This window comes from Vidua chalybeata, chromosome 7 (assembly GCF_026979565.1).
Source record: "Vidua chalybeata isolate OUT-0048 chromosome 7, bVidCha1 merged haplotype, whole genome shotgun sequence".
NCBI classification, from domain to species: domain Eukaryota; kingdom Metazoa; phylum Chordata; class Aves; order Passeriformes; family Viduidae; genus Vidua; species Vidua chalybeata.
Genome location: NC_071536.1, coordinates 22,888,799 through 22,914,527, shown reverse-complemented (window position 1 = coordinate 22,914,527; position 25,729 = coordinate 22,888,799). Strand labels below are relative to the sequence as shown.

The following is a 25,729-nucleotide window of genomic DNA, read 5'->3' as shown; positions in this document are numbered from 1 at the left end:
TAAGCAAAAGGGGTGAGCTTACACAGTAAAAAAAAATAAGGTGCAGAAAATGGTATGATAATATATTTACACTGGCTAGACATTTTCAGTGTCTCTGATGAGAACTGTAAGTGTTCCACTGCCCTCATGAGCTGATTTCCTGCTCACAATATATGAAGCTTTGTTATTTTAAGTTCTGCAGTTGCAAAAATACAAATTAGCTGAACTGCAAATTATCCAAAGGTGATCTTTCACTACTGTACTTAGGGAGGAAGGCCTAGCAATGGGATGTCCAAACTGCATCATTTGCATCTGCAAAGCAATGGTGGATATAATCTCCTGGTCTTGGAAAACTGGTAATAACTGAGAAGAAAGTCCAGTCTCAGTTACTCCATATTGAGTTGAAAGTAATTATCAAATACTTAATTTATTTAATATATCATACTTGTTCCTGCCCTGGAGGATGCAAGAAGAAAAAACCCACATACAAGTAGCATGCTAGCCTTTAAAAATCTAACATTTTAAAGTCTTTGGGAAATCCCCCTACTGTTGTGTAATTTATCTTGTATCCTTGTGTCTGATTGCAGCACTGGAGTAACAAGTTCTGTTGACCAGTTGCATTATAATTTCCTTTCACGTGACATTCTAATTGTGGCCAAATAATGAAGTGTTGCAATAGTGAATAGCCAGTGCATGCCCGAGCTATATGCCCCAAAATGAATCATTTGATCGTCACTTACAGATTAAAAAAAATCTGAAGAGATGGGAAAATAGGTTGTCTGGTTTCCCCATTTTCACTAAGATTACATGGTTGTTTCCTTTAAAAATTTAAAAATATTCTCCATGAAGTATATACTCAAATTTCTGTTTTCCCCTATTTGCTAAAGTATTCAGTAGCTCAGAACTGACAATAGAAGAATATAACACCACAGTGCTGAGTGAACACCACCATACTTTGTAGGTAAGGCACTTCTAAAAAATTCTAACTTTTTTCTTGCAAGTATCTCCAGATGTATGTGCGTAACAAAAAAAGATAAACCCTGCCAGCAAGCCCAAGCCACCCCAGTAACAACTGAGACACCTCTCAATCCACAATAAAGATTTTCAAGAGGTCCTCCAGCTAATGAAGATAAAAAGCAGCACTCCCTGCATTATTTTAATTTTTTTTGACCAAAGAAAGCCATAGGGAGAAAGAAAGACCCACTAACCTGTCTTAGAGATGCCTCCCTCCAACTCAAAACATGGGTGCAAATAACATGAAGTAACAACAGAATCTAAGTTAAACTTCAGAAGTGTATCTCCACAAGTATTCAATGATTCATTTTGAATTTTATTTGCCACTTCTAGCTTTGCCCTTCCAAAACAGATTTTTGGGTCATCTTTCTAGAGTGGTACTGTGGTGATGATATTAAATGGCAACACTCGTTACTCATTTGTTAACAAAAGAGATGACTCAGTAACCTATGTTGCTGCCACCCTACAATATATCCCTTCATTATCAGTTTTTAAAAATAATTTTATCATCATCATCAATTCATCCAGTAGAGTACAGGAATATGTAACTTGGAGAACTGAAGGTTTAAAACATTTATCTTGAGACACTCCAGATGGTTATCACTTAATTAAAACAATTAGTCCAGAAAGCAATTTGTCACTGCATTTCTTTAACTCAGGTTTTGCCTCACACAACTGTAAAAATTACCTTAAGCCACAGACTGAGGAAAAAACAAAACTTACATCTCTGCTGAAGAGTCCAGTCCAGAGTGGGTAATTATGAAGAGCAGCCTGAACAGCAAGAAAGGCCTGCTGGAACTGATCTGTGATGCTAACCAGTTGCATCTTGTTACTTATGCATGCAGCCATTGCATCATTCCAGGACAAATTCTTCAGAATTAACATGTATTGAACATTTTGATAGCTCAATGTTTCATTAATGACTTGCTCTGTCTGGTTATCAGCAGTTCCTATACATAAGAAAGAAATCCAGTATTTAGGTAGTGATATACTGTAATACATTTTAAACTCCCAATGTCTCTGCAACAATCAGAAAAACCTGTTGGTCTACATTGGGGAAAAAAAAAATCTTAGATAGTAGGTTATGCTGATAATTATAATTAGAAGCAAACATCATTGATATATTAGATATAAAAATACATATTAAAAAAATAATTATTATTTTCAGCCAATGTATTATTAAATATCTTTTTCTCAGCTTAGATGCACATATTTTTATATGTTATTTTTAATTAATTGCTAAACAATTTATTGAATTAAAAATATATTCTATAATTATACACAAATGCAAGAGAGTAAGTGCTCTCTGCTGCAATATAGCAACAGCTAAACTTGACTCATTTATCTCCGTGGAACCTGTGGATTTATGCTCATGCAAACCTGTCTGCAGATCTTGGTACAGCACAGTTCCAGAACTCCTTACTGCCATCCATGAACACAGTGAGAACTGTTTTTGCCTCCACTTAACTAACTGCAGAAAATCCAGCTTGCATAGGGAGGGATATAATTCACTATTTGTGCTCTGAGCACAGAGTGTTATCACAGTTACCATCACCACACCTGAAGGCACAGCTCAGTGATGCATGGCTATTGCAGTTAAAAGAAGAGGTAAATACTCCTGTGGGTGCTAGGGTTAGGCATACAAATGGTAACCCCAAAAGCTTTATGCACAACCAAAAATAAACTCATTCTACAAAAGGCAGAACCCTCTAGATATTTAAAATACTTGAAGTAGAAAAAGGCCTGCAAGCGTTGAGGGGAGGCATCATTCTAAAAATACCAGTATATAAATGGCTGATTGATTGGCTGACGGCCGTTTTCCAAAACACAAGATGACAGAAGCACAATATTAATTTGATATTTACAGCTTTCAATAGATCAGAAAACTGACAAGGCTCAAACAGATTGTTTCACGTGGTTTCTGTCTGCTGCCAAATGCTTTCACTTAGTAAACAGCTACAAAAGAGAACCATGGAACCCAGGGTGCTATCACACATCATGGGTACCAAATTGCAAACAAGGCAGTAAGTAAAATGTTCACTTCAGAAAAAATAATTGCTGATGATTACCATCTCAAGAAATTCTGCAAATCACAATCATGCTAAGATTTCCAATGAATGTGAACCATCTTTTTCCTGGTGATAAAGCCCTAGACAGCTTGGACTCTCTCACAACTGTCTCTACAACCTGCTGAGATCCCTCCCAACCCAAACTATGCTTAGATCCCTAACACAGTAGAAGACCAGACCATAGCAGGACACATTCTCTGTCAGGTCAAAAACCTTTCTCAGTACACCTACTATAACTGTGGCAAAGAAACGTTGAGTAGTCACTCCAGACTAATAAAAGATTGATATAAATAGATACATTATCAACCTTCAATTCATAGAAGTCTCCTTTTCACATTTTTATGACATCTTCACACTTAGAATTTCTGGAGTATTTGGCACTGAGTACAGAAGATGTATGTTAAATGGAGATGGTGGTGGAGGTGGAAATCTCTGCCTATTTGAGAATGAAGAAGGTGGGTATAGTCTTGGGCGTTTTGTACACCTAGGTTTCTTTGTGTTTGATTTTTTTTTTTAGAAGATAGCATGTTCATCACTTAAAAGGATTATTTATATAAAGGAACCTACTCAGAAGTGGGTATGCTGAACATTAGCCCATAGCAGTAATTATATGTACATAATAACTATATGTGTTTGATCTTATTCCAGTAATTGGTATTGGCCAACCCACACGGGTACATTTGAATATTATTTTTAGTTCATATTAAAAAATCCCACTCACACCAACTTTCAAGTTTGCTCTGGGGAGAGACCAACTTCAATATTAAAAATCTATGATACTTTACATTCTCATAGAACTAAAAGAGGATGTATTTAAGGAGGATATAAATATTGTGAGATTCCTTCCTAGGCCTTCTCACTTCCACACTTCTGAAAAGGAAAAAGGAGTCACTTGTTCCACCCCTCAGTGTACATGACCTCTATACACACAGAACATTAAGACCTGTCTGCTGAAGTGCAATTCCACTGAAACCGCACAAAGTCTCTCAGGAAAACAGATTCTCCCTGAACTGGCTATGAAAAACAAGAGGAAAAATTCTGAATGGCTGACAAAACAAGCCCCAGATCCTCCTCTACACTCTGCTTTTCTAAAATTTACCTTCTCAGTCTCTACAAGAATCTTGCTCGTCAAGTGAAATCATTTACATGCATTAAAGTCTCCTGGCACCTGCACCTTAAGTTAAAACTCTGGCTGCAATTTATTTTGACTCTTCAGACTTACCTACAGACCGCTGGCATATACCCAAGAAGTGCCTGTCAGCACAAGCAGTGAAATTCCATGTTCCAACATATTGTGATTTGGGATCATTGAGGATTACACCGCACTGATTATTAAATTCTTCATCAAAAAGCTGAGAAACAGAAATATCCTTATCAGACTCAAATAAGGTACAAACATACTTGTGTAGAGGTGAAGTAACATGAGTCTAGGAGAACCCCAGCTGTCTGAACTTGTTTAAAAAGTTTCAAAGGAGTGGTGCAATACAGCTTATACAGCTTACCTGTTTTACAGACACTACCAGATGCCTGGACTCAGAAAGTTTTCCTAAGCTAAATACACTTCAGAAGTAGCTGTCCAAGTAAAAGTAAACAGAACTCCAGTACTGTCAGCCACCCTGTTGGCCAATTAAAATAACTAATTGGGGAATTTGGTGTGTTACATTGTTTTTTCTTTTTTGACACAACATTCCAAATTTCATTACTCAATAGGCAAGAGAAGTCAAAAGTAAGAACTTACATCCAGTGGAATTTTCCTTAATCTCCCTGTCAGGAGTGGGTGAAAGTTACTATACAACAGTCTACTCTCATCTATCCATTTGTTTTCCCTTGTACTGAACAGGAACTGTAAACCAATCCAAATATCTTTTGGCAGGCCAGGAAGCAAGGATGTTATATAATCTGTTGGACAGAAGAGTAAATGTACATATTGTGGTTAGGAAAACAACAGTAAATCTCTGAAAGAATACTTCTTATAAGGAAGACAATGCAATCCCTGTTTGTGTTAATTTAATTTTTCCAGCCGTTCATGACTGATGAATGCTTATCATCCCTTCCTTCCATCTGGTAACACCTTTCATACTGATTTTATCTGAAAGGAGCAGGCTATTGATATTTGTCCTTCAAATTCTGAGCTAAGGAGAATGTAGGTGATTTAACCTGTTCCTCCGCCCACTAATTTGGAGTCTTTTATTCACGCACAAATTTAAGCAGCTGCTTTTCCACAAGCTTGCAATATCTTCTCTTGTCTTGCTGCCCTTTCTGAATTGATGGAGGAAGTCTTATCTCCCATCTTTCTCTTTTACATACCATAAATCAGAATGTTTTTTGGATTCTGACAGAGTTTGTCCACCTCACCATCAGAGACAGCAAGACAGGTCAAAGGAAGTCAGATTTAGCTGAAAAAAATTCAGCCAGGTAAACCTTAAATCAGATCCTTCTTAGTAAGCATTCTGGCAATAAACAATGGGCTTTGGTAACCCCCCAGGCATCAAAGGCATTCACTAAATTGACTAGTTTAGGAAGACAAATCGAAGCTATGTAATTAGCTACTGCTGACATGTTTCAGCTATTGGTTACATGCCAGACTAGCCACAGCCTATTTTCTGAACCAGACAAAGCCACTGTAGATTTGCAGGTCAGGACTAGCCCCTAGTATCACCGGGAGGAGCAGAGGCAGCCCACAAAAAGAAGTACATTTTAAGAGGACTCTTGTCTCCTTTCCATATAGGTGGTCTCCACCACACAAAGAAAAACAAACAAGACACAATAACAAACACTTTCAAATGCACCAAATCACACGAGGGATCCTGTTACGTTACATTTCAGAATGGCTGTGCTCTCCCAACCTTAAATGCATACAAAAACACACAGGCCTGAGACATGTATATTCCTGTACATAACCCTATTCCTCCCCAATAACAGCAGTGAAAAGAAAATTACCATTAAGCTGCTGCCTGCAGGTACACTATTGACTTCTCTAGTCTATTTACCATATTTTGTTTGGCAAGAGGTTATTTGCTTATAAAGAAAACATGCACTGTGGGCACTGCAGAATTCAACTGAGCTACTTCAGATACACCCTCAGAGAACTCTTAATCATCCACAAGAACATAGCTGCAAATTCAGCCATATCATTCAGTGGTTTATTGCTGAACATTACTTGCAGCCAATGTGAACCATTTCTCCCTCACTGCATTTCTCTCATTGACCTTAGTTGAACTGGAAGTTCTGTCTTCCAGTCTTCCTGCTTTCCATCCTCCCATCAGTGTCCTGAAGAGCTCAAAGGGGGTCACTTTGGACACATTGCCACATTAAGCTGCTCAGCACATGCAAGAAACAAAGGGTCCTGTGCTCCAGCTGGCATTGTATTTGCCACCTCATTCCCACATGCACAGCTGAGCTTCTCTTGGAAGCAGCTTCTATGGTGGTTTTTCACAGAGCAAAGTCTACAGTCTCAGTTATGTTTCAGCTTGCAAAGCCAAACAATTCTTCATTCAGTGATGATCCTTTCATGCTCAACTCTCAGTGCAAGGTTTTCTAACTTTTTTCTTTTTGTAACAGGTTAAGATCATGTAAGAGAAGCTGCTCTTCAAACTAGTTCAAATGTCTGCTAACTGCATTTCCATGTTATGTTTCCAGCGATGCAAACAACAGACAACACATTTTTAATCAGTCCTGGATTTTTAGAATGCTCCTAGTATGCCTGTGGATAACCAAGTTATTAAAGTTCAAGTTCTTAAGCAGAACTATTCTGAATATAGAAGAGAAGCTGCATACTGAAGTGCTCCAGTTCACCACCATACCTTGGTCAGCTTGATCTGAGATAGATGGAAGAGAGCCTCCAAAAGTTACACACTTTTCATTAGCTGCATTAAATGTTAAATGTTCGGGTTTCATCTTTAGAAAACACTGCAAAATAAATATAATGAAAATTATTTTCACCATACCATTCTGCCTAAGACATAAATCAATACGTAAAGGTTCTTAAACCAACCCTAAAAACTCACTTCTCATTTCCTGCAATAAAATATAACTATTTTTTTTTCAGAAAACAAGGGACCTGATACTAGCTGCCAACGTTTATTTGGTTCAGCAGAGTAGCTAAATATAAAATGATCTCCCTGACTAATGCCTCACTCATATTCAGTAATTCCTATTTGCTACCTCAGAATCATGTACTGTTTTAGGAATGAGAACTCGCACATGAACTCTGCAGCCAGATAGTGCTGGTCAGGAACTTGTAATAAGCTACCTTTGGGGAAAAACTACCTGGGAACTCCAAGGTCTATTCTGTAATGATGTGAAGTAACTTTGCAAACCTTGGCACAACGTAATGTGCAGATTTGATGCACACGTACAGAATAATGGTGGAGCAAACAACAGCAATGAGTCTCATTAAGATTTTAGATGACTGCCTTAAATGTAGGACTGAAATAATTAATAATACTATGGATTCTGACTTGTTGGTTAATCATAAAAGCTGCTCACTAAGTCTTAGGTAAGTCTAGTCTCTAAGGCAACTCAGGAAATAGTGTCTGCCACCTTGCTGCCTATGATTACTCCAGAAGAGACACAATATGCTTCTGCCACAGAACCCTCATCCTCTCCCTTTCTAATCCTTCTCTTCATTCAAAGTAGAAGCCCAAGACTAGACAATACAACCAATGTTCTTGGATCTAAATGTGTGGCGATGGGGAAGCAAAACAATCTGAAAATAAATGCTTTGAATTTAAGAAACCATCAATCCTGAACAAGGGACAAAAAGGGGAGGAGATTATTTTAATCACTACACTTAGTTTTCAAAAGTCCATTTCTAGTCTATTCCTCAACAGAGGGGCTACCTCCTCCTTTCTTTTAGAAAGGCATTCCATCTTACTGGACTGTGAAGATTTGGCAAGGACGATGAATCTGTGTTATCTCTGTACCTTATTCCGGAACTGATGCCAGCCTTTAGGGCAACCTCCTCTGACTGGGCGGTAACTGGGATCATGTTTCTCTAGTAAGGAGGCATTATTTTTTTCACAGATGAAGGGCAGTTTCACATTACAGTTAACTGGGTAGTCTGCAGAAAAAAAAGTTTTAAAAAACAGTTATGGCAATGCTTATCACACTCCATTTCCTTTCCATACTTTATGACATGACAAAGACCAATCTGAAGGGAAACCCTTTTTGGTGCAACCACAGTGAACTACTATGCAACTGAAAGCATTAAAAATAGCAGTACAGCAGAAGGTAAACATAAATAATTTATAACAGACAGTAGTACAGTATTCCTAAAGATCCAGAGTCTCACTCTTACTTCCAGTATTAACACTTCATACAGGCAGAGAGAACTTGAAAACAGGATATTATTAAAAAAAGATTTTGTATATGAGGACTAACCTTGTATTCTGCAAAGAGGGTACACCTAATTGTCAAAAAAAGCCAAAAGAAATCCTTCAACATCTACACAGAGAGCATCTGACCTGCACTGCTTTACATGACTCCTGCAGTCATAAATGGACTGACTTCCTAGTCTAGAGCAATTTTTGGCTAACAGAGATGAAAAGATTTCAGCAGCAAACAACTGAATAATGGGGTAAACATGCTTTAAATGGAAATGGTAGAAGACAGGAGGAGCTTCTTGTTCTCTGGAGGTTACACATTTTCCTCAACATAAGTGTTGAAAAAAGGAAGCAATACACTTCAAGTACCACCAGGCGGCTTTTTCATTACTCGTCTATCTCTTACAACATGACTCCAATAGTTAATGGAATTTGAGTCTCCAGATATGTACACAGCTGCAAATACAGAGTCAACCTCTCTAACTACAGCTCTCAGACAAACTCCAGACCTCAGAATATGTAGCAAAACACAAAAAGGCAGCCATCAAAACCAGATTTCACCTAATTAATTTCTGTTTCAAAAAGAGTGACAAGCTATCATAAAAAAATTATCATTTGAATTCAGGTTTGCCTCTGGCCATTAAGAAATATTACCATGGCTTCTACCATGAGGAAGTAACAAATGATTCAACAGTCAATCAGATTATCACGAAGAAGCCATTCACTCCTAATTTGGTATCAATCTGCATTTAATAGAAGAGTTTGGGTAGAAGAGTAATTACTACTTTTTTTTCTTTGCAAATAAACACAACAATAGCAGAGAGGGTGAAAAATAAAAACAACCTTACCTCTATACCAGTTCTTTCTGGAAATATACCAGCAATCTCTCAGTAATCTATCATGGAAGCGTGGAAATAACTGTAAACTGGATATAAATATTTCAGAATTAATCTCCAATCCAATGTGACCTTCACAAAGAAGCTCTGATAGCAACCATGTCAGTTCAAACAAAAATTTGGGCTATTAACTGTTTCTAGATGTCCTACACAAACTAGGATAGAAATAAATATGTGGTAGGTTCAGCAGTTATGTACCATGCCCAAATTAACTGTGTTGAGATGTGCAGAATGAGGTTATTTATTACCATGCTGCAATCACAGCACATTGCCAGGACAAGTGAAGGGAATAGGAAATAGCTCTGGTTTTCTTTTCACAATAGTGCATTGCTGTGGTATTTTGGAAAGTGAAGGACCTTCCTTGTAAGAAGCCAGTGAATCTTCTCTGCAGCCAAGAAGGGAATGATGCAAGATTTGCTGTGAGTCATCCCAGCTCTACAAGGCTATACTAAAAGTCCGCCAACACTTTGGCATTACCTAACTAGAAGAGTGATGTCTTAAACATGTCCTATTCCCTGTTCTTGGGTATTCCTCAATCCTCAAAGTCAATAGACTGGGCACTTTTTTTTTTGGTCAGTTCTCCAAATGATAACAGAACATAGAAGTTGGCCCAAAACCCCAATAAAAGCATTTCAAAGATCAAGGGAATATATTAGCTACTAGGATCACACATTTCAAGGATTCACAGAAGAAAACTAAGATGCCTAAGGCCAACAGCCCAAAATCTAGAGGCTTTGATAACACACACAAGAAATGGATTGCTAACTCTGTTACAATAAAATTACTATGAATTAACTACTCTAGTTAACAATTCCTAAAAAGCAAATTAAAGCTTACAATAAAACATCTCATAATTATTCTACATACGGTGAATGATAGCTGTAGCCATAATCAATAAACTTCAGCCACCACTTCTGTTCGCTGTTTGATAACTGTGGAAGTAAAGAACAAAATCCAGTATTTTACAACCCACATAGAAAAAGCTCTTGACTCTACCAAACATAGAATAACGTGACACAATTAGTCACAGAGGTAGAGAAACTTGACATGTTTTTCTCCAACGCCTTACAAGAATGTACTTTCATGCCATGAACAACACAAACCCCTTCCATAAAGCCTATCAGACCATCTGGCATTTCTAATTAAATCCTCTCACCAGGTGAAAAACTATATGTTGTCCTGTGCACAAAATTAGGAACTAGCACAATTGTTAATTAAACATCTGCAGACAATGGCAGTCCTGCTATGACATTTTTTCACCATTCAGAGAGTTTTGCGTTTTTTTTAAATGTTGTTAAACCTACTTTTAAATTTAAAAACTTAAAAGTTTACCAGACTGCCATTAAAATAATTATAATTAAATAATAATAATAACAATAATAAATAATAATAATTTAAGTAATTATTTTATCCAATCTTTTCCTTTTAAGTACAATTGAAAACCATTTGAGGCCAACAGGAAAAAGAAATTAGGACTAATATTTTCTTATACTGGAAAACTTGGCAAGTAAATTTCCCTGCAAGGGAAAGTAACTGTGAAAACAGATTACACCCCCTTACCTTTTCTATTTGAGATAGTATTGTCCTGAGTTTTGGGTAGGAGTCTACAGAGGCTAAATCACTATCGTTTTTTTGACAGTAGAAAATCGCTTCCTGGTAGCTCAGGTTTTTATCTGGTACAAACCACAGCTCTGCTCCATCAACAACAAGCGGGGCTCCATGAATTCCAATTTCATCTACACAGAAGAAATACCACGAGTAAGAAATTAATTCTGAAAAACAAATCTTTTCTTTCTCTGAATGTATTAAGAAATCTCAATTTGACACTGGAAGAGTCAATGCTCTGCATTTTGAACTCTCTCAAAATCAAATTCTATCCATCATAACCTTTTCTCGTATCAAACAGCTATTGCAATAGTAATGTAACAAAACTAATAAAAGCTATTGAGTATAAACAACCCTACACATATAGCGGAAAAATACAAAAGAAGTCAAATTACCTGGTATATACCACTCTGGTGTCTTTGGAGTGCTACCTGTCCAGAGGAGAAAAGGAAAAGTCACTGAATTCACTTTCTAACAGGACTGTGGCCAGCAATAATAGAAGTGATGGTTAGTACTCATACTTCTCAGTATTCATGATGAAAAAAAAAAAAAAAAAGAGGAGAATGAAATCATACACAGGTTTAATAGTTTAAAATTAGCTGATATAAAATTAATGGGAGTACTGCATACCTCCATCTTACATATCTGTGGTTCTTTCATCTCTCAAGCATCAAAGTAGTATTTCTACCAGAATCTCACCCCAACAAGAAAGTTTCATCCCAAGAAACCTTTTAATCAACAACTCAAATGTAAAAGTCTACTGGATTACATTTCATACTGCATGAAAAAGCCTGGATCTGTGCAGATATGCCATGCTATTCTTTTGTATTCCCACTCCTCTGTTTCACTACAATGAGGAGCTAGTACACCAGTTTTACCAGAAGAAGGCTAGTTCACCTAAGGTTGAAGCAAACTGTACACCCAAAATACTTCTGGTGATTTAGTTAAAAATATCACTAAGAAAGATTAAGTCAAATCCACAAATGCTGCAACTCAGTGGCTTATATCACCACACAAGAAAGCACTTCTTACTTCATGGGACTAGAAAGAATACAAGAGCAGTGATACTGCATCCTCCTCAGGGTCAGTTTCTGATCTAAATGTACATCTGTTTGTATGTGACATCAGTGAGACATTTAATATACTGTCCTCTTAGCAGTTCAGAGAAGAAACAATAAAATACTGTTTGCAAAGTTTCTATTATAGGGCAATAATTACAACTCATTGTATTAAACTCTTTATACAAACAGATGGATGTAACTGCAGTTTACCTTTTGTTATCTGACAGACCCATTCAAGCTTAGCTTCACAATCAAAAGGCCTGAAGTAAAATTCAAGGTCTCTGCCTTCATGGAAATAAAATCTCCAAAACGATCTCCGTGAAAACTGTGAGGTCTGCATACAAATAGAAACAGAGAACTGAGTTAGGACAGCATAGGCCTTTGAAACGGAAAATTAAATTATAATAAAAAGGTCCTTTGGCAAAGTCAGTGTATTTTACAGTGTTGTTAGTCACACAATTTATTTTGCAAATAAAAGAGCAGATACAGCTATAACTTCAACTATAACTCTCCATGTTAGCTAATGTTGTGAAGCAATTACATAAAGGGCTTAAGGTCAGTCTACATACAAACATCTTAGAAGTTTTTTCTAGAAATAATGTTTCTTAGGGATTTTTAGTGCCCAGTTTCTCATCGATGCTTATTATTAAATTATCTATTGCAACTTGTTCCCCTGAAATGAATCTCATTTCTGCTGAAAAGAAGAAACCATCTGAAATGGCACAGAAACAATCATTCTTATTTAAAATTATTTCTTACAATCAAGTTCTGAACTGACTTCACTCTTCCTGGTCTCTCCAGTAGGAGAATTTTTTCTTGTTTACTGAAATAACATGTCTATAACTAGTAGGCAGGAGAGGAAAGTTACTACAATTACAGCATTCCCTTCAAAGTGCTCTCCTGGGTCTAAAATTTTAGGAGCTCAATGCTGACCAGGCTGCCAGTCTGGGGTCATGAACACAGGAGAAGCAAATGAGGGAAACGGCTGAACAGAAGGAAAGGGATGCAATTATCCTTTCCCCCAGTAAATCCTAAGAGCAGAGGTGGTTCTATTTAGGTTAAAAGGGATGGTAGGTACTGCAAAAAGTCACATGATACTTCAGAAAAATGAAAGGCTATTTTAAAACTCATACCATCAAGACTAAATTAAGTATTGAAGAGCTTAATCAGGAATCAAGCTGAGGTCTGACATTTGAAATTAGAAACCAACAGAGAACATACAGTCTATTTCACAAGTAAACAAGGAAATACACACAATAAACACAAACACATGCTCTCTCCTGCTACTGTATTTCCCTTCTTCAGGTTTCAAATTTTTTCTTAATCTGCAGTTAAGAAAAGCTAATACAGATTTTTAAAAGTTACTGTTAGGGCTCTCTGTGCTTTTTTGTTTTAAATTCCATGACACGTCCTTAAGAATTATACGTAATATATCAAGAGATCCACAGTATAGCACTATGCAATACAGAATAGCATTGTTACTAAAATATTTTGCAGTTAAAAAAGGTTCAAAAGAAGTCCTATGTAAGGTTATCATTAGCATAGCACTTAACTCATAAAAAATACTTAATTAAGGGAACATTTGTAATAGGTGTAGATTGATAAAAGGAACACTTTTAGACTGATAAAAGGAACACAGCTTTTTCACTATGCTAAGAAAACATCTAAACCTAAATTCAGTTTACAACTGGAGAAAGTATTTTTCCAAGTTAAAGCACACATTATTAAAAACCTTGAAACTAACCTTTAATGCAGCACAGTCTCTTGTATCATACTCATCTTCCAGATAGTCGAGTGGCATAACAACACTGGTTACCTACAGGATGAGTGACAGGGTGAAAGAATCAGCATCTGACATTCAGCTGTGGCGATCCCAAGAGATAACCATCCAAACCTGGGGTCCCATTATGTTTATTACTATTAAAATATGTGTTGAATGGCAGTTACTCCTTCAGTTCTGAGTCTCCATATCTGTTTTTTAGGGGGGAGGAGGAAGAACTCACAATTTCAGAGAAATAAAACAATTACAGTAAGGAAGGTATTTTTGGTAAAGTCTGACAAGGAAATGTGCTGATAAACCCTCCCTTCTTTTGTGGCATGAAGACACCTTGTCCTCTCGTCCTCTCCACCAGCTCTTGGATGTTTACTACTACTTTTCTGTGAAATTATTTCAATATAATGGAGATGGAAATCAGGTTAGCCTTGTAAAAGATATGTTTTTAATTGGAAATCTGCTTGGATGGCAGCTCTTAAGTGCATAATCTTCTTCTGAATTATTAATCTGTTGAAAGACCCGACGAATTTTAATTAAAATATTTATTGATTTACTTTCAATTCAGTCCTAGTTGAAACAAGTCAGTACATGACACTTCCTGATTAAAAGTTAACTTACTGGTTTGTTATCACTCCATTGCCAGGTTCCCAAAGAATCAGGACTCCTCTTATTCATTCCAATCCAGACCCATCTGTCGTTACTGTAAATAAACAAGATACAATCTTATGCCAAGCATGTGGTTCAGCTCATTTAATAGGAAGACTGACCTATGGCATGGCATTATTTAGGACCAAACAGCAAAACCAAGGTTTTACTACTGCAAGTTGTAGTACTTCAAAGAGAAAATAGACACTAGGGCTAGGACCTCTTCTGCACAGAAGAAAACTAACTAAACCAGGGAATTCCTCTGTGGGCTGCATCACCACTTCATCAGTTGTCATTTGATACAATGGTCTCTTTTCTACACTTTTCTTCCAGAGTCACACACAGAGTGTTTACATAGTTTGGTTCCCTTTCTCTTGTCCACCTTGGGCTATCTCCCAAATACCATCAGCTCAAATACACTCTTCCTCAAACCACACAAAGGCTTGTACTCAAAGAGCTGGCATATTTCCCTTAACTTTGTAAGAGGTACAAACACACTAACCATGGGCACCCATTTCAATCATGCACCCTCATAACACCACTGGCCTCAATGGTTGCATGAACAAGTGGCAGGAGAAATTTTAGTCCAGTCAGAACTGGGTTTTTTCTTAAATTTTACTTCCTCATTTTTCAAAAGCAGCAGACACTTAAATCTAAAATTTCCGTTATGTTCTAAGATACAAAATCACCTGAAAAAACGAGGTTTACAATGTTTACTCAAATCTGCAGTAAGAACCTTTACAATACTCTTTTGCTTATGAATCAAAAGATGCTGTAACAAAGTTAAAGGTGCTAATCCAACTGCAAGATTAGTTTTGTACTGCAAATTCTCAAAGATTCAATTTTGTGCAGGGTTCATAAACGGAACTTTATGATAACTCACTCCAATCCACTACCCTGCCCCAATAAAGTCAATAGACACTTCTCTGAATGACAGTGTCAGCTGGAAGCAGCAGAGGGGAGCAAGACCGTGAGTTTCTTATGAAATCACAGACTACATGAAACCCTACTGCAGAAGAGCTGTGGAAAAGGCACTCTCATCAAGGTGGTCTGACAGCAACAATAAAGCATTGATGCCACATTACAGGGCTCCTGTAGAACTGTATCAGCAGCACTATCTCATCAGGGTGCACCAAATACAGAGAAAGAACACAGGACATTTGAGGAAATTAAGAGCTTAGGTTATTAACAGGAATTAAAGATTTTCTTGTATAATCTTCCTGAAGACAGGGAAAGGATACAATTATTCTTTATAATATTTTAGGAGACTAAATCTGCATGAAGAGAAGTGATTTGAACAAAAAGAACATCACGTCTGAGGGAACCACAACTCAAAAATAATTTAACTCAAAACTGGACAGAGACATTTGACAAGCAGAGGTCAGAGTTCATAAAAGGCTCCCCAGAAAGTAGCACTGACAAATTCTGATTTGAAGCCAGAACTTGGAAAATTTATGGAAATTACTTTATTATCTGGAGGGATGGACTCAGAATCAGGCTTTGCCACTAGCTTTCCACACGTATCTCCACAAAGATTCTGAACAGTCTGAAAATACTGATGGTGCAGCACCAAGAAACAGCTTAACCCAGGGTTTGAGTTAAGTACGTGAAATCTAAGAAGGGCAACAGTACTTGGTAGTTTCCTTTAGGAAGTATCAGCCATCATCAAATATATATTTTTTTTTGTTCTTCGTTCTCAACTCCAGTAATAGTTTTCTGACATTGGTGAGATAGTGTGATCACTCTAGTGTGATTTTATCATACTGATCAATCTTTAGTCTTCCAATGACAGAACTAAGGAGCCTTTAAAGAGCCAAAATGCCCCATATCACTGCAGAGGGAAAACTGTGAGCCAAACATTCACAAGCTGTCAAGCAGCTAAGTGACTTTTGACTATTTGCCTTTAGGAGCTCATTCTTCTGTGGCTGTTCTTCTAATTAAGAGGCAGAGATCCACTCCTAATTGTCACCTATAGACTTAGTGCAGTTTAAGCAGCTGAGCACCACACAGGAATATCTACTAAAAAGAAAATTTGAGACACTCATTTTGAAACGATTTGCAGTAATTACCTGATGCTCTAGAGCAATTTTTCAAACTCCTTCACTTTGTATTTGGCTATTGTGTAATAAATAAATTAAAAACAAAAAGTGTGTCAGGTCAAGAATTTCTCCAGCTTATCTCCCAATTTACAATTACTAGCCTGCACACAGAACAATGTTTTCAGATGACTGGGCTCTTACACATTAATGTACCTCTTTTGCTTCTTTTGGAATTGTTCAGACATGACCATGAGCAATTTAGTAACTGCTACACTACTCTTGACAGTACTTTTAAGCTTCAGTAAAGCCTTCTGATAACCCTCTGAAATTATACTGTCATCTCATCACAGGAAAGAATTCCACCAACCATTTAAGACAAAGATAAATTAAGACTCTCGATAGCAATTAAGCTGAAAGGAATTTGCTTGTGCTTCAAGTATCTGTCTCCTCATTGCAAAGCATTAAAATTCATCCTGTGGACTGATACCAAAATGGATTTATCAGTGACAGGGTATTCTTTGAGCTACATGCCTGAAACTGTCTCTAAAAACCTGAAGTATCCTGAGTTTTAAACTAAAAAATACATGCAATTTGTGCTTTACAATGGACTCCACACTGACACTGAAAGATGCTAAATCTCTAGCAATCTCTGCAGAATACTGCTGGTTTTTCTTTTACACAGAGCTAAACATTCATAAAAGTCAAATACTACAGGAACGAATAAATACAGCTCAGATTGTGAAGGGACTATAAACCTGTAATTTTTCTGATCAAATTCTAACTGCCAAAATAGAAACTTATTTTCTCTATCCTTTTATAACAGCTCCAACACAAGATTAAGAGCATAAGTGTAGCTTTTAGGGATTGTAGGTCAACCTAGTTCTTGACAAGAGGCAAAGTATACATCTGGGCCAACTCCTTAAAGGTGCAATTTAAGGCACTATTTAATCTTAGGCAGTGCTGGCCTAAAACTCTGCATGAAGCCCACTGGGCCACCTTGTTCTCCCTGCTGTAACAGGCTACTGCACTAGCTAAATCACATCCTGCTAATCACCTGCTCTTGAGTGGAAGAAAAGAGAAGCTGAATTAACACAATTACTACAACTTTTATCTCAGCTTTATTGCTGTTTTGGCAGTTCTGTTAAGGTGATTTTTTTCTTTCAAACTCAAGTGTTTGTGAGGCTTTCTAGACTCAAAACAATTACAGCAGCAGAGCTGTTCATATAAAAGGCAACCTAGATTTCTTTCCAGTAAGGCATTCTCACTGAAACGTTACTTCTAACCAGTCCAAGCTATTTCTTCTCCTGTGTCCAGCATTGCTACCAGCTATAAGATGCAGAATGCTCACAAACACAGACTGAAAAGAATGGAAGTAGCTGAATGGATCTGTTCTGCCTGTATCACGTCCCTTAAAGCCAAATGAGGTTATCTCCTATTTCTTCTAGACAGGGAAGGCTAGCAGGCAAATTCTATTCCTTTTCAATGGCAATAGCCTGACTTGGCTGGAGCAATTCTGGCTCGTATTTGACTCTAAGGTGGAATCTGAGTAAAGAACAGAATGGACTAGGCAAGCTGCCCTTTTCCTGGTGAACCAAAATGACTCTAGCTAACATTTAAAAACAAACAATTCTCAGTGAGTCACCAGAGAACTGTGCAAGGGGAAAAAACCTGAAACCAAGAGAGTCGAAGTGTGGCTCCTTCCCCAAGCTGAAATGAATGCACTGAATGAATGCTTTAAGTTGGAGTTTGCACTGAGTAAATACAGAGCATACGAACAAAGTGCATGCCAGCACACTCCAGCAGCTAATCATGTCTAATATCACCTGAGCATGATTTCTCCCAGGTAGCTAAAGTATTTGTTCTTGGTGAAATAATTCACATGGTTTGCTATTTCAAATGAGCTTGATTTTTAGATTAACTACCCTTGACATCTGACCTCCAAAATATGTATGTAATCAACACCTCTGAGTAATTTAAAAGCATAACTACCTTCAACAATTCTTTATGTTATCTAAACAAACATTATTTAAAATACCTCAGGCAATATCAACTATGTAGTATTTCAGTTCAGAATGTTCTGAAGTGCTAAGAAAGGGGTTAGCCCAGATGAAAATACTGTGATTTCAGTTATATTTTATATGAGCAGTTACTCCAACACCGACTGCAGAGTCAATTTCTACCAGGCTCAATATATGGACCCCCATTATAAGTTCTGCTGGAATAATATTGAAATACTGGGACTTATCATCTTTCAGTCTAAGTTTGAAATTTCTGAACTATGGGAAATGCAGGAGCATTGTGTGTCAACTGACTTCCTGGAAAGACAGAAGTCTCCACCTTTAAACTCCTAACAGAAAATATAAGTAATACCTCAGACAGTCTCCAAGCTGAAAAGCAGCTCCAAGTACTTGCAGGAAAATAAAATGTTACTTCTCTATTCACATTTCATAGTAGATTAGGTGCACTAAAACAAAATTTGTAATTGCAAAACCATCTAATAAGGTCTGCAGCTAGAAATAATTTGTGCACAGATTTTTATTGTGGGACTTCAGCCAGTTTACCAAAGGAATCACAAGTGGCTTTTATACAAGCTAAACTATCTATATATAGAGCATACAAGTTTGGTTTTGTCTCTTGTTAACATAAACACTGAGTAATTTTCATGACTTGTGCATTTCTAAAAAAAGTTTACTGGTTTCTCAAGAAGGCACCTCTTCAGTCATCAGGTTTAAAAATTTAATCACAGCGTTGTATGCTGTCAGCTTCTGTAATAATCCCAATTTAGTTTGTTGATGAAAAAATTTAATCACATAACTGGCAGCATTTGAATTTAAGCAGGCAAAAGTTCTTAAAAAACAGACTGTCAATCAAAAAAACCATATTACACAAGGATCTGACATCACACCAATGCCTAATAAAGCTTTGCAGTGACAGTTCATTTGATAAAAAATAAAGCTTTAAACTCATAAATTATTTAGCATTTAATCTGTTGATACCAGAACACTCAGCACACCCATCTATTGCCCATGTAGTGTTAGTGCAGCTATGCCAAATAGGATCTGTGCCAACCAGATTGCTGGACACTACATTATTCACATTTTCAAAAGTTAGCACCCAGTTTAGTCAGGAAGCATTTCATGAATAAAAATGAGACTTATCTGAAAAACTGAAATAATAACTCATCTCTAAAGAATGTACCAGTAAAGAGTAGGTACGTTTACCATCTAGGTGTGCCAAAATTCAACACAGAGAAGGAATAATTTCTTGTAACAACAGACTTAGATTTGAGCTTTGAGCATCTTCCGTTACATAAATTTTTCTTCCTGTGCTGCCTCTAGCAATGTGAAATATTTGCCCAAGCTGTACTCCCGTCACATTTTCCAGCAAGGCAGTTCAAATGCCACATCTTAGTGCTCTGTGGGAAACACAGGTGTCACACACAAGCTCATATTTGCCATTTGTGGTCAGCAGCAGCATTTGAGATCCACTGCAGAATCAAAGTTTTAGAACATGGCTAGTTTGTTACCTGATCATTTTTCTCAGGATAGAATGAAGTGCCTTGATTTCTTCTGAGTGGCTAAAACTAGGCAGATGGCCTCCAAGGGCTTCACAGAACCTTTCTGCCTCTTCCCAAGTCCTGGTTCGCAGCACTCTTTCACTATGGAAGAACTTCACAACAGCCAAACATCAGAGCAGAAAAATGACACATGAGGCAGTATTTTTAAAACACTCCTGTTCTACTAAAATATGGACACCTGAGATTTAATAACTTTATTTCCATAGGGAAAGAACTTGATTTTTTAGCAATTTTTCTTTCAGTTTGCTTGACACCAGCCAGACTCTGAAGTTTACCTGACAAAATTTGTTTCAAACACAACATACTCCACATGACGGACTTCCTCTGTTTTTCTTTACCAGAAAGATTTTAGAAACCACCAGCCAGCTCATTCCACAACTGCAAGTCAAGTTGTAATTTTAAGGGATGCTGCTCTTTCAAATTTATGGTGAACTATAAAGCCTAATGTTCACTTAAATTGGGCTCACTTCAGGGCTGTGCATGAAGAAAGTTCTTTGGCATGAAGAAAGTTCTTTGCATACAGTTCTTGGAAACCTGTATGCGTCTGAGGTGCAAGTTTGGCTCGTACACCTCAGCTAACGCATCCACTTGATTCCCTTGGTTTCAGTCCAAGACAATTCCCATCAGCTGGATCTCTCTGCACAGACATGCTGCATTTGGTCAACAGCAGTTGTGGAGAATCTGCCAGGGCCAGCTGTCATGTCCATCAGCTATGGGACAGCTATGCTGCACAGCAGCACAGACCTATCCCTTTGGGATACTCGGCCACACCCTTGTTATTCAAGCTGGCTTTCCCCACTTTGTTACATGAGCTGTTTACAAGAAACAGTTCATTGCAGACACTGAGTTGAAAAAAAAATTAATCCAATGAACAGCATCAGTTTTAACTTGATTTAATTTTTAATAGGAGGAGAAAAATCTGCATTTTTAAGTAAAATTTTGTTTAAGCCATTCCAGCTAAAAACACAGCTGCTTGCTTCCACTGTTCACTTCAAAACAGTAAAACACAACTGAGGCTGAATGTTTTTATATATCCACATTCAAACCAGAGAAAATCCTACCTCTCCTATCTGTACTCTTAGAGTACAGAAAGGAAAAAGGGCAAGGGAAGGTGATGCTTTCCTTCCCTATCCAGGTGTCTGTGCATGCCTGAGGGCAGCAGGGAGGACACAGGCACAGCACCCTCCGACAGCATCAGGAGCCTGAGGCAGCAGTACAGGGCCAGTGCTGTGGCCCCAGTCAGATGCCCACAGAAAGAGGCACAATGCACCTTCCAGGAATGGCAGAGGATGATGCAGGACAGTATCTACAGGCAGTCAATCTGAATCAACACCAATTCCCTCTCCTGGTGAGGAGCACCTTTAAAATGCCCTCGAGAGCAGCTATGCCTGCAAAATGGCTGATCACTCACTTCCTCCAAGACAGTAATGAGCAATTAACATCAAACAGGAATAACATTTTACCTTGTAGCAGGCAAGGCCAGATCCATTATGCCACCCAGGGGGACAGGGATCAGTTGGCTTTGGGAGTACTTCTGGCTCCTTGGGCTTGCCAATATATTTTTTGCAGATGGAAAATGCCTTAGTGGTTTTACAATCCTTAGTTTCCCACTTTCCAAGAGAATTTCCACTGGACATGGCCACACATCCTCCTGAAAATTCTAAAATTAAAGCCACCAAAACCACATTTAAAACCATTGGCTGGTTTCCAAAAAAGCCCTGACATAATTGTGAATTACTACTTTACTGCATGCTTGGAGTTCTGTAACATGGCACTCCAGTGCTTGCTCAGTATAAAAGGACAGTATTTTTTTATGTTTTTCGTTTTCAAATTTACCTGGTTGCATGGAATTCCAGTTAGTGTATGTCACAGCTTCAGGTGCTTCCCCTTTCACTGTACCCCAGGAATATATTCCTGACTGGCTAATATCCTGCAAACCAGTCCAGAAGTACTTTTCTTCAACTTTCATGTGCTTCCTAATTAGGCTGTTAATAAATTCTTGTTCAAATCTGAAAATTCACAGATTAATTGTAGTCAATATTTGAAAGATACCAAACTTCTGAGATAATTTAAAAAACAGAAGTATTACATGAGTCAGTTCAAGCAGTCATCCAGGCAGTCCCATATTCAAATAGGGTCAGGAGGCTGAGAATTCTCATACTTCCAAGAAGGTTTCACATTGTAAGTTTACCACTGTCACACATTTCTAGTTCTTGGCAAAAGCAATTCTCTCACTACTTTTTATTTATAAACCATTAGTTATCATACAACAGTTTTAATCTCTGATTTTATCTCCAGTATTGTGATGTTAAACCTGCTCACAAATTACAAATGTGCTTTACCTGTTCATCACTGTAAGATTGCACTGGGCTCCAAATGAAACTTCCACTTTATCAATCCTGTAACAGTAGTTTCCATGTCTCTCCCATCCCTGGTTAGCAAACAAAAAGCACATTTATACAAAACAACTTAATTTAGGCATTACCTACAGGAGAAAATAAATCATTGCCAACACTGGCTGGTGCCCACAAGCTGGCACAGCATACACAAGAAAGAAATGCACTGTGTCACACACAAGGTCCACTATCATCAACTCTCAGATTCACAGTTGTAAAAAATAATGCAGCCACAGGAATAAAATACACCACTGTTTTAGCTTGCCTGGGCAGAGTCTTCTGACCACTGTTGCATTTACAGAGAGAAACACAAGGACAGCCCAGTCCTGTTCAAAACAATAGGAGTTTTCATGCTGTTCCACCAACGCCAGGATTCAAACACAAGAATACTAGGAAGGCATACACCAGTGTTTCATTACCTCTGAGAAAAATACTTGATACTGAAAATGTGTGAACTTACAAAATTTCTCAATAATTCAAACATTTCTCCCCATATTTACACTGAAATTTCAAGAAACATTAATGCATTAACTCTTTTCTAGCCTAGCAGTGCCACTAGTGTCAGATCAGCACAGAAAGATGTAAGTCTACATGCTGGTAGTCTCTGAAAAGACAGAGTAAAAAGGTCACGTAGAAAGAAAGATAAGGGGTAAACATCTTTCCTGTTGCAAGCAATATGCCACACAAAACTGAACCAAGTAACTCTGAAGTAGTCAGCTATCCCAGGCTAGCTCAAAAGACAAAAGTTTTATTTAAGACGTAAGATGTTGTACTGTAAAAAAAAACAAACAAAAAAAACCCAAAAAGCCCCCACCTTTATTCAAGTCATAGAACAAAAATGAGAGCCAGTGAAGGGCAACAAACCTAATCCCAGTTAACAATCTCTGCATATCTTTATGTTGCAAAGTGCTTATCCTAAATTTTAAAACATAATTTGAGCAAAAACAACAGAACAAATGGTTTTATCAATTACATTTCTAATAAAATCAGTTTCTTTTAAATAAACAAATAAACACAACCTCTCCTAGGCCCAGGCTCATAATGCTTTCATCAATAGAGAGATTAATAATACACCCTGAGCCTGCTTAGGAGAATGGGAAATTTGCTTTATGCTATATAAAGGTCCTTTTTCAGATAAAATGTTTCACAGACTTTAATGAACGGACAAGAAAAAATGGAAGTAGAGAAAGTAAGTGATTTCAAGCAGGTTTCTGAGCCACATGACAATAAAAGAAATAGAGACTTCCTATTACCTCTTCCAATGAACAACTTTTATCTGATTTTGTTTCATTCAAAATTTCTCCTTTTTTCTTGCAAACATATTTCAATTTTTCTTCACAGGATTTGACCCTCCATTGTCCCAGCTGTAAGCATGAAAGGAAAAAGAAGTATTTTAAATTCTAACAATCTCTGAATTCCTGTGTTAGCAGGGGCTGTTTCCATTGGCAGGAAAACCCAAATGCCTCTAGTATAGATATTGGGTGGGATGCCCTGGATTATACGCACAGGCACATGTTTGGAAGGGACAGACAAAGCTGACACACATGGGGATGGGAGGATTCTGGATCACATCCAGAAAGGAAAGAAAAGGCCAGGGTGGTGCCAACTCTCTTAGATCAGGAAGGGAATAGGTGCAGGAGGTGCGCTCAGCTTAATGTGGAAGTAGCACAGAGACAGCTCAGGGGAGCTGAGCACAAGCTCCAGTGCCAGGCTGCTGACACAGCAGGCAAATGCATGCTCCACTTTTCTAATGAATCTGCAGGATGCTGCACACAGCCTGCTTCCCACTCTAAGTGACCTCCTTCCTTCACCAACACCCTTTTTAGACCATTCCAATCTCAGACTGGGTGACCCAAATTGTTCTGGGAGATGACTGAACCCAGATATCCCTTCCTTCCTACCTTTCTGCCAGAGACATGCAGTAACCCAAAATACAGAGTGACAAGGCCAACTGTCTGGCCAACAATGTGGTAATCTCAGAGCTGGGAGCAATTTCTTCCATTCTTTGCAGTACATGGCTACGAAGTTCTAGATAAATAATTTTAAGAAATTTGCTTGTAGAAAAATGTATTTTAAAGATTATTCCAGAAATAAGATCAGCTATCTGCTTTGTCCCCCTCCTTGACTTTCATACACACCAATGCTGCCTCTACTATAATGAAAAAATACAAACCAACAACCAAACACCACACTATTCCTACCTTGCCTGAATATGACACGCAGTTAGGAGTGCTGTTAAAGGGAACTTTTGGTTCATTCTGATCCCAGTAGGTAAAAACCACAGGCGAATGATCTGACCATTTGAACAAGGTTGGCACATCATCACTCTTGAGACCCATCCACATTTCCTCTTCAACATCTGTAATTTAAAATTTGGACAACATTTTCATTTCAATATAATATTCAAACTAACAGGAAAGCAATGTGTTATCAGCAAAATTAAATTTTTTATCATACTGCACAGAAGTGAAAAATACTGTGCAGCAGTATAGTGATATTATTTTTCTTACAGTGAGAAAAGACCATATGTTTGTTATCTTGTTTCTTAACTTATATTCACATGACTATGAGTAAGCTTAACAGAGAAGGAAGAAATGGGAAAAAAACCCAACCACAAACAAACAGAAATAACGAATACATAAGCAAAAAAACTCTCAACCAAATTTAGAGTGTATGCAAAGACATAACATCAAACACTACCAATACTATTTATTAGTTCAGTGACTCAGCAGTAAAAAAAATTGACCCAGCTATCTACTATTCTCTTTGAACAAGCAAATTAAGCATAAAGTATTACAAAACTAGAAGTAGGTTAGCCCAGGAAATAAATAAGTTAATAGACTGAAGCAGAACAAGTCCTAACACAGGAGGCTTAGATGTGCACAACAACATTCAACACTAGCCTGAGTACAAGCTCAGCATTAACACCCACACTTAAAAGCTAGAGGTTATGACAACCATATGCTAGAACATGGAAAGCAGTTTGTAATTTATAGTGTGCAGCACTTGGTGCTTGACCTTTACAACTACCCCAACTCACCATTATGAAGCTTTGTAACAACCAGTTCAACATCTGCTAATGAGTGAAGGCTGATGAGGTCACTCTTATTTGCTTTGCACAACTCATCTGCTGAACTCCAAGGTGCCTGGTTGTTTATCAGCATGTAGCAAAAGCCGTCGTGGGGGAGCCAGCCCAGATCACAGCGAGTATCCACATGTCTCCAAAAGTCTAATAATGAAGAGAAATGAATAGTGCAAGGGGTTGGCTTTAAAGCCAGCAGCACCTTGAAAATAGCCAGAAGGCAGAACGTGTTCACATCCCTTCAGGGCTCATGTAAGAAAGGGTCTCA

General features: G+C 37.8%; 1 protein-coding gene across 1 annotated transcript in view; it reads right to left on the bottom strand.

The window, feature by feature from the left end:
- Nucleotides 1–25,729, bottom strand: part of LY75 (lymphocyte antigen 75) — a 44,026-nt gene that overhangs the window by 10,449 nt on the left and 7,848 nt on the right. Inside the window, exons 7-25 of the mRNA XM_053947857.1 lie at nt 25,420–25,608; nt 24,581–24,738; nt 23,633–23,743; nt 22,326–22,414; nt 21,820–21,992; nt 21,447–21,643; nt 19,933–20,075; nt 14,341–14,422; nt 13,693–13,764; nt 12,159–12,282; nt 11,283–11,318; nt 10,843–11,018; nt 10,150–10,214; nt 9,235–9,311; nt 7,988–8,124; nt 6,866–6,971; nt 4,801–4,961; nt 4,285–4,414; nt 1,717–1,943 (exon numbers count right to left, since the gene is read on the bottom strand). Coding sequence (XP_053803832.1) covers nt 1,717–1,943; nt 4,285–4,414; nt 4,801–4,961; nt 6,866–6,971; nt 7,988–8,124; nt 9,235–9,311; nt 10,150–10,214; nt 10,843–11,018; nt 11,283–11,318; nt 12,159–12,282; nt 13,693–13,764; nt 14,341–14,422; nt 19,933–20,075; nt 21,447–21,643; nt 21,820–21,992; nt 22,326–22,414; nt 23,633–23,743; nt 24,581–24,738; nt 25,420–25,608 — 2,453 coding nt within the window. The remainder of the gene's footprint in view (nt 1–1,716; nt 1,944–4,284; nt 4,415–4,800; nt 4,962–6,865; nt 6,972–7,987; nt 8,125–9,234; nt 9,312–10,149; nt 10,215–10,842; nt 11,019–11,282; nt 11,319–12,158; nt 12,283–13,692; nt 13,765–14,340; nt 14,423–19,932; nt 20,076–21,446; nt 21,644–21,819; nt 21,993–22,325; nt 22,415–23,632; nt 23,744–24,580; nt 24,739–25,419; nt 25,609–25,729) is intronic.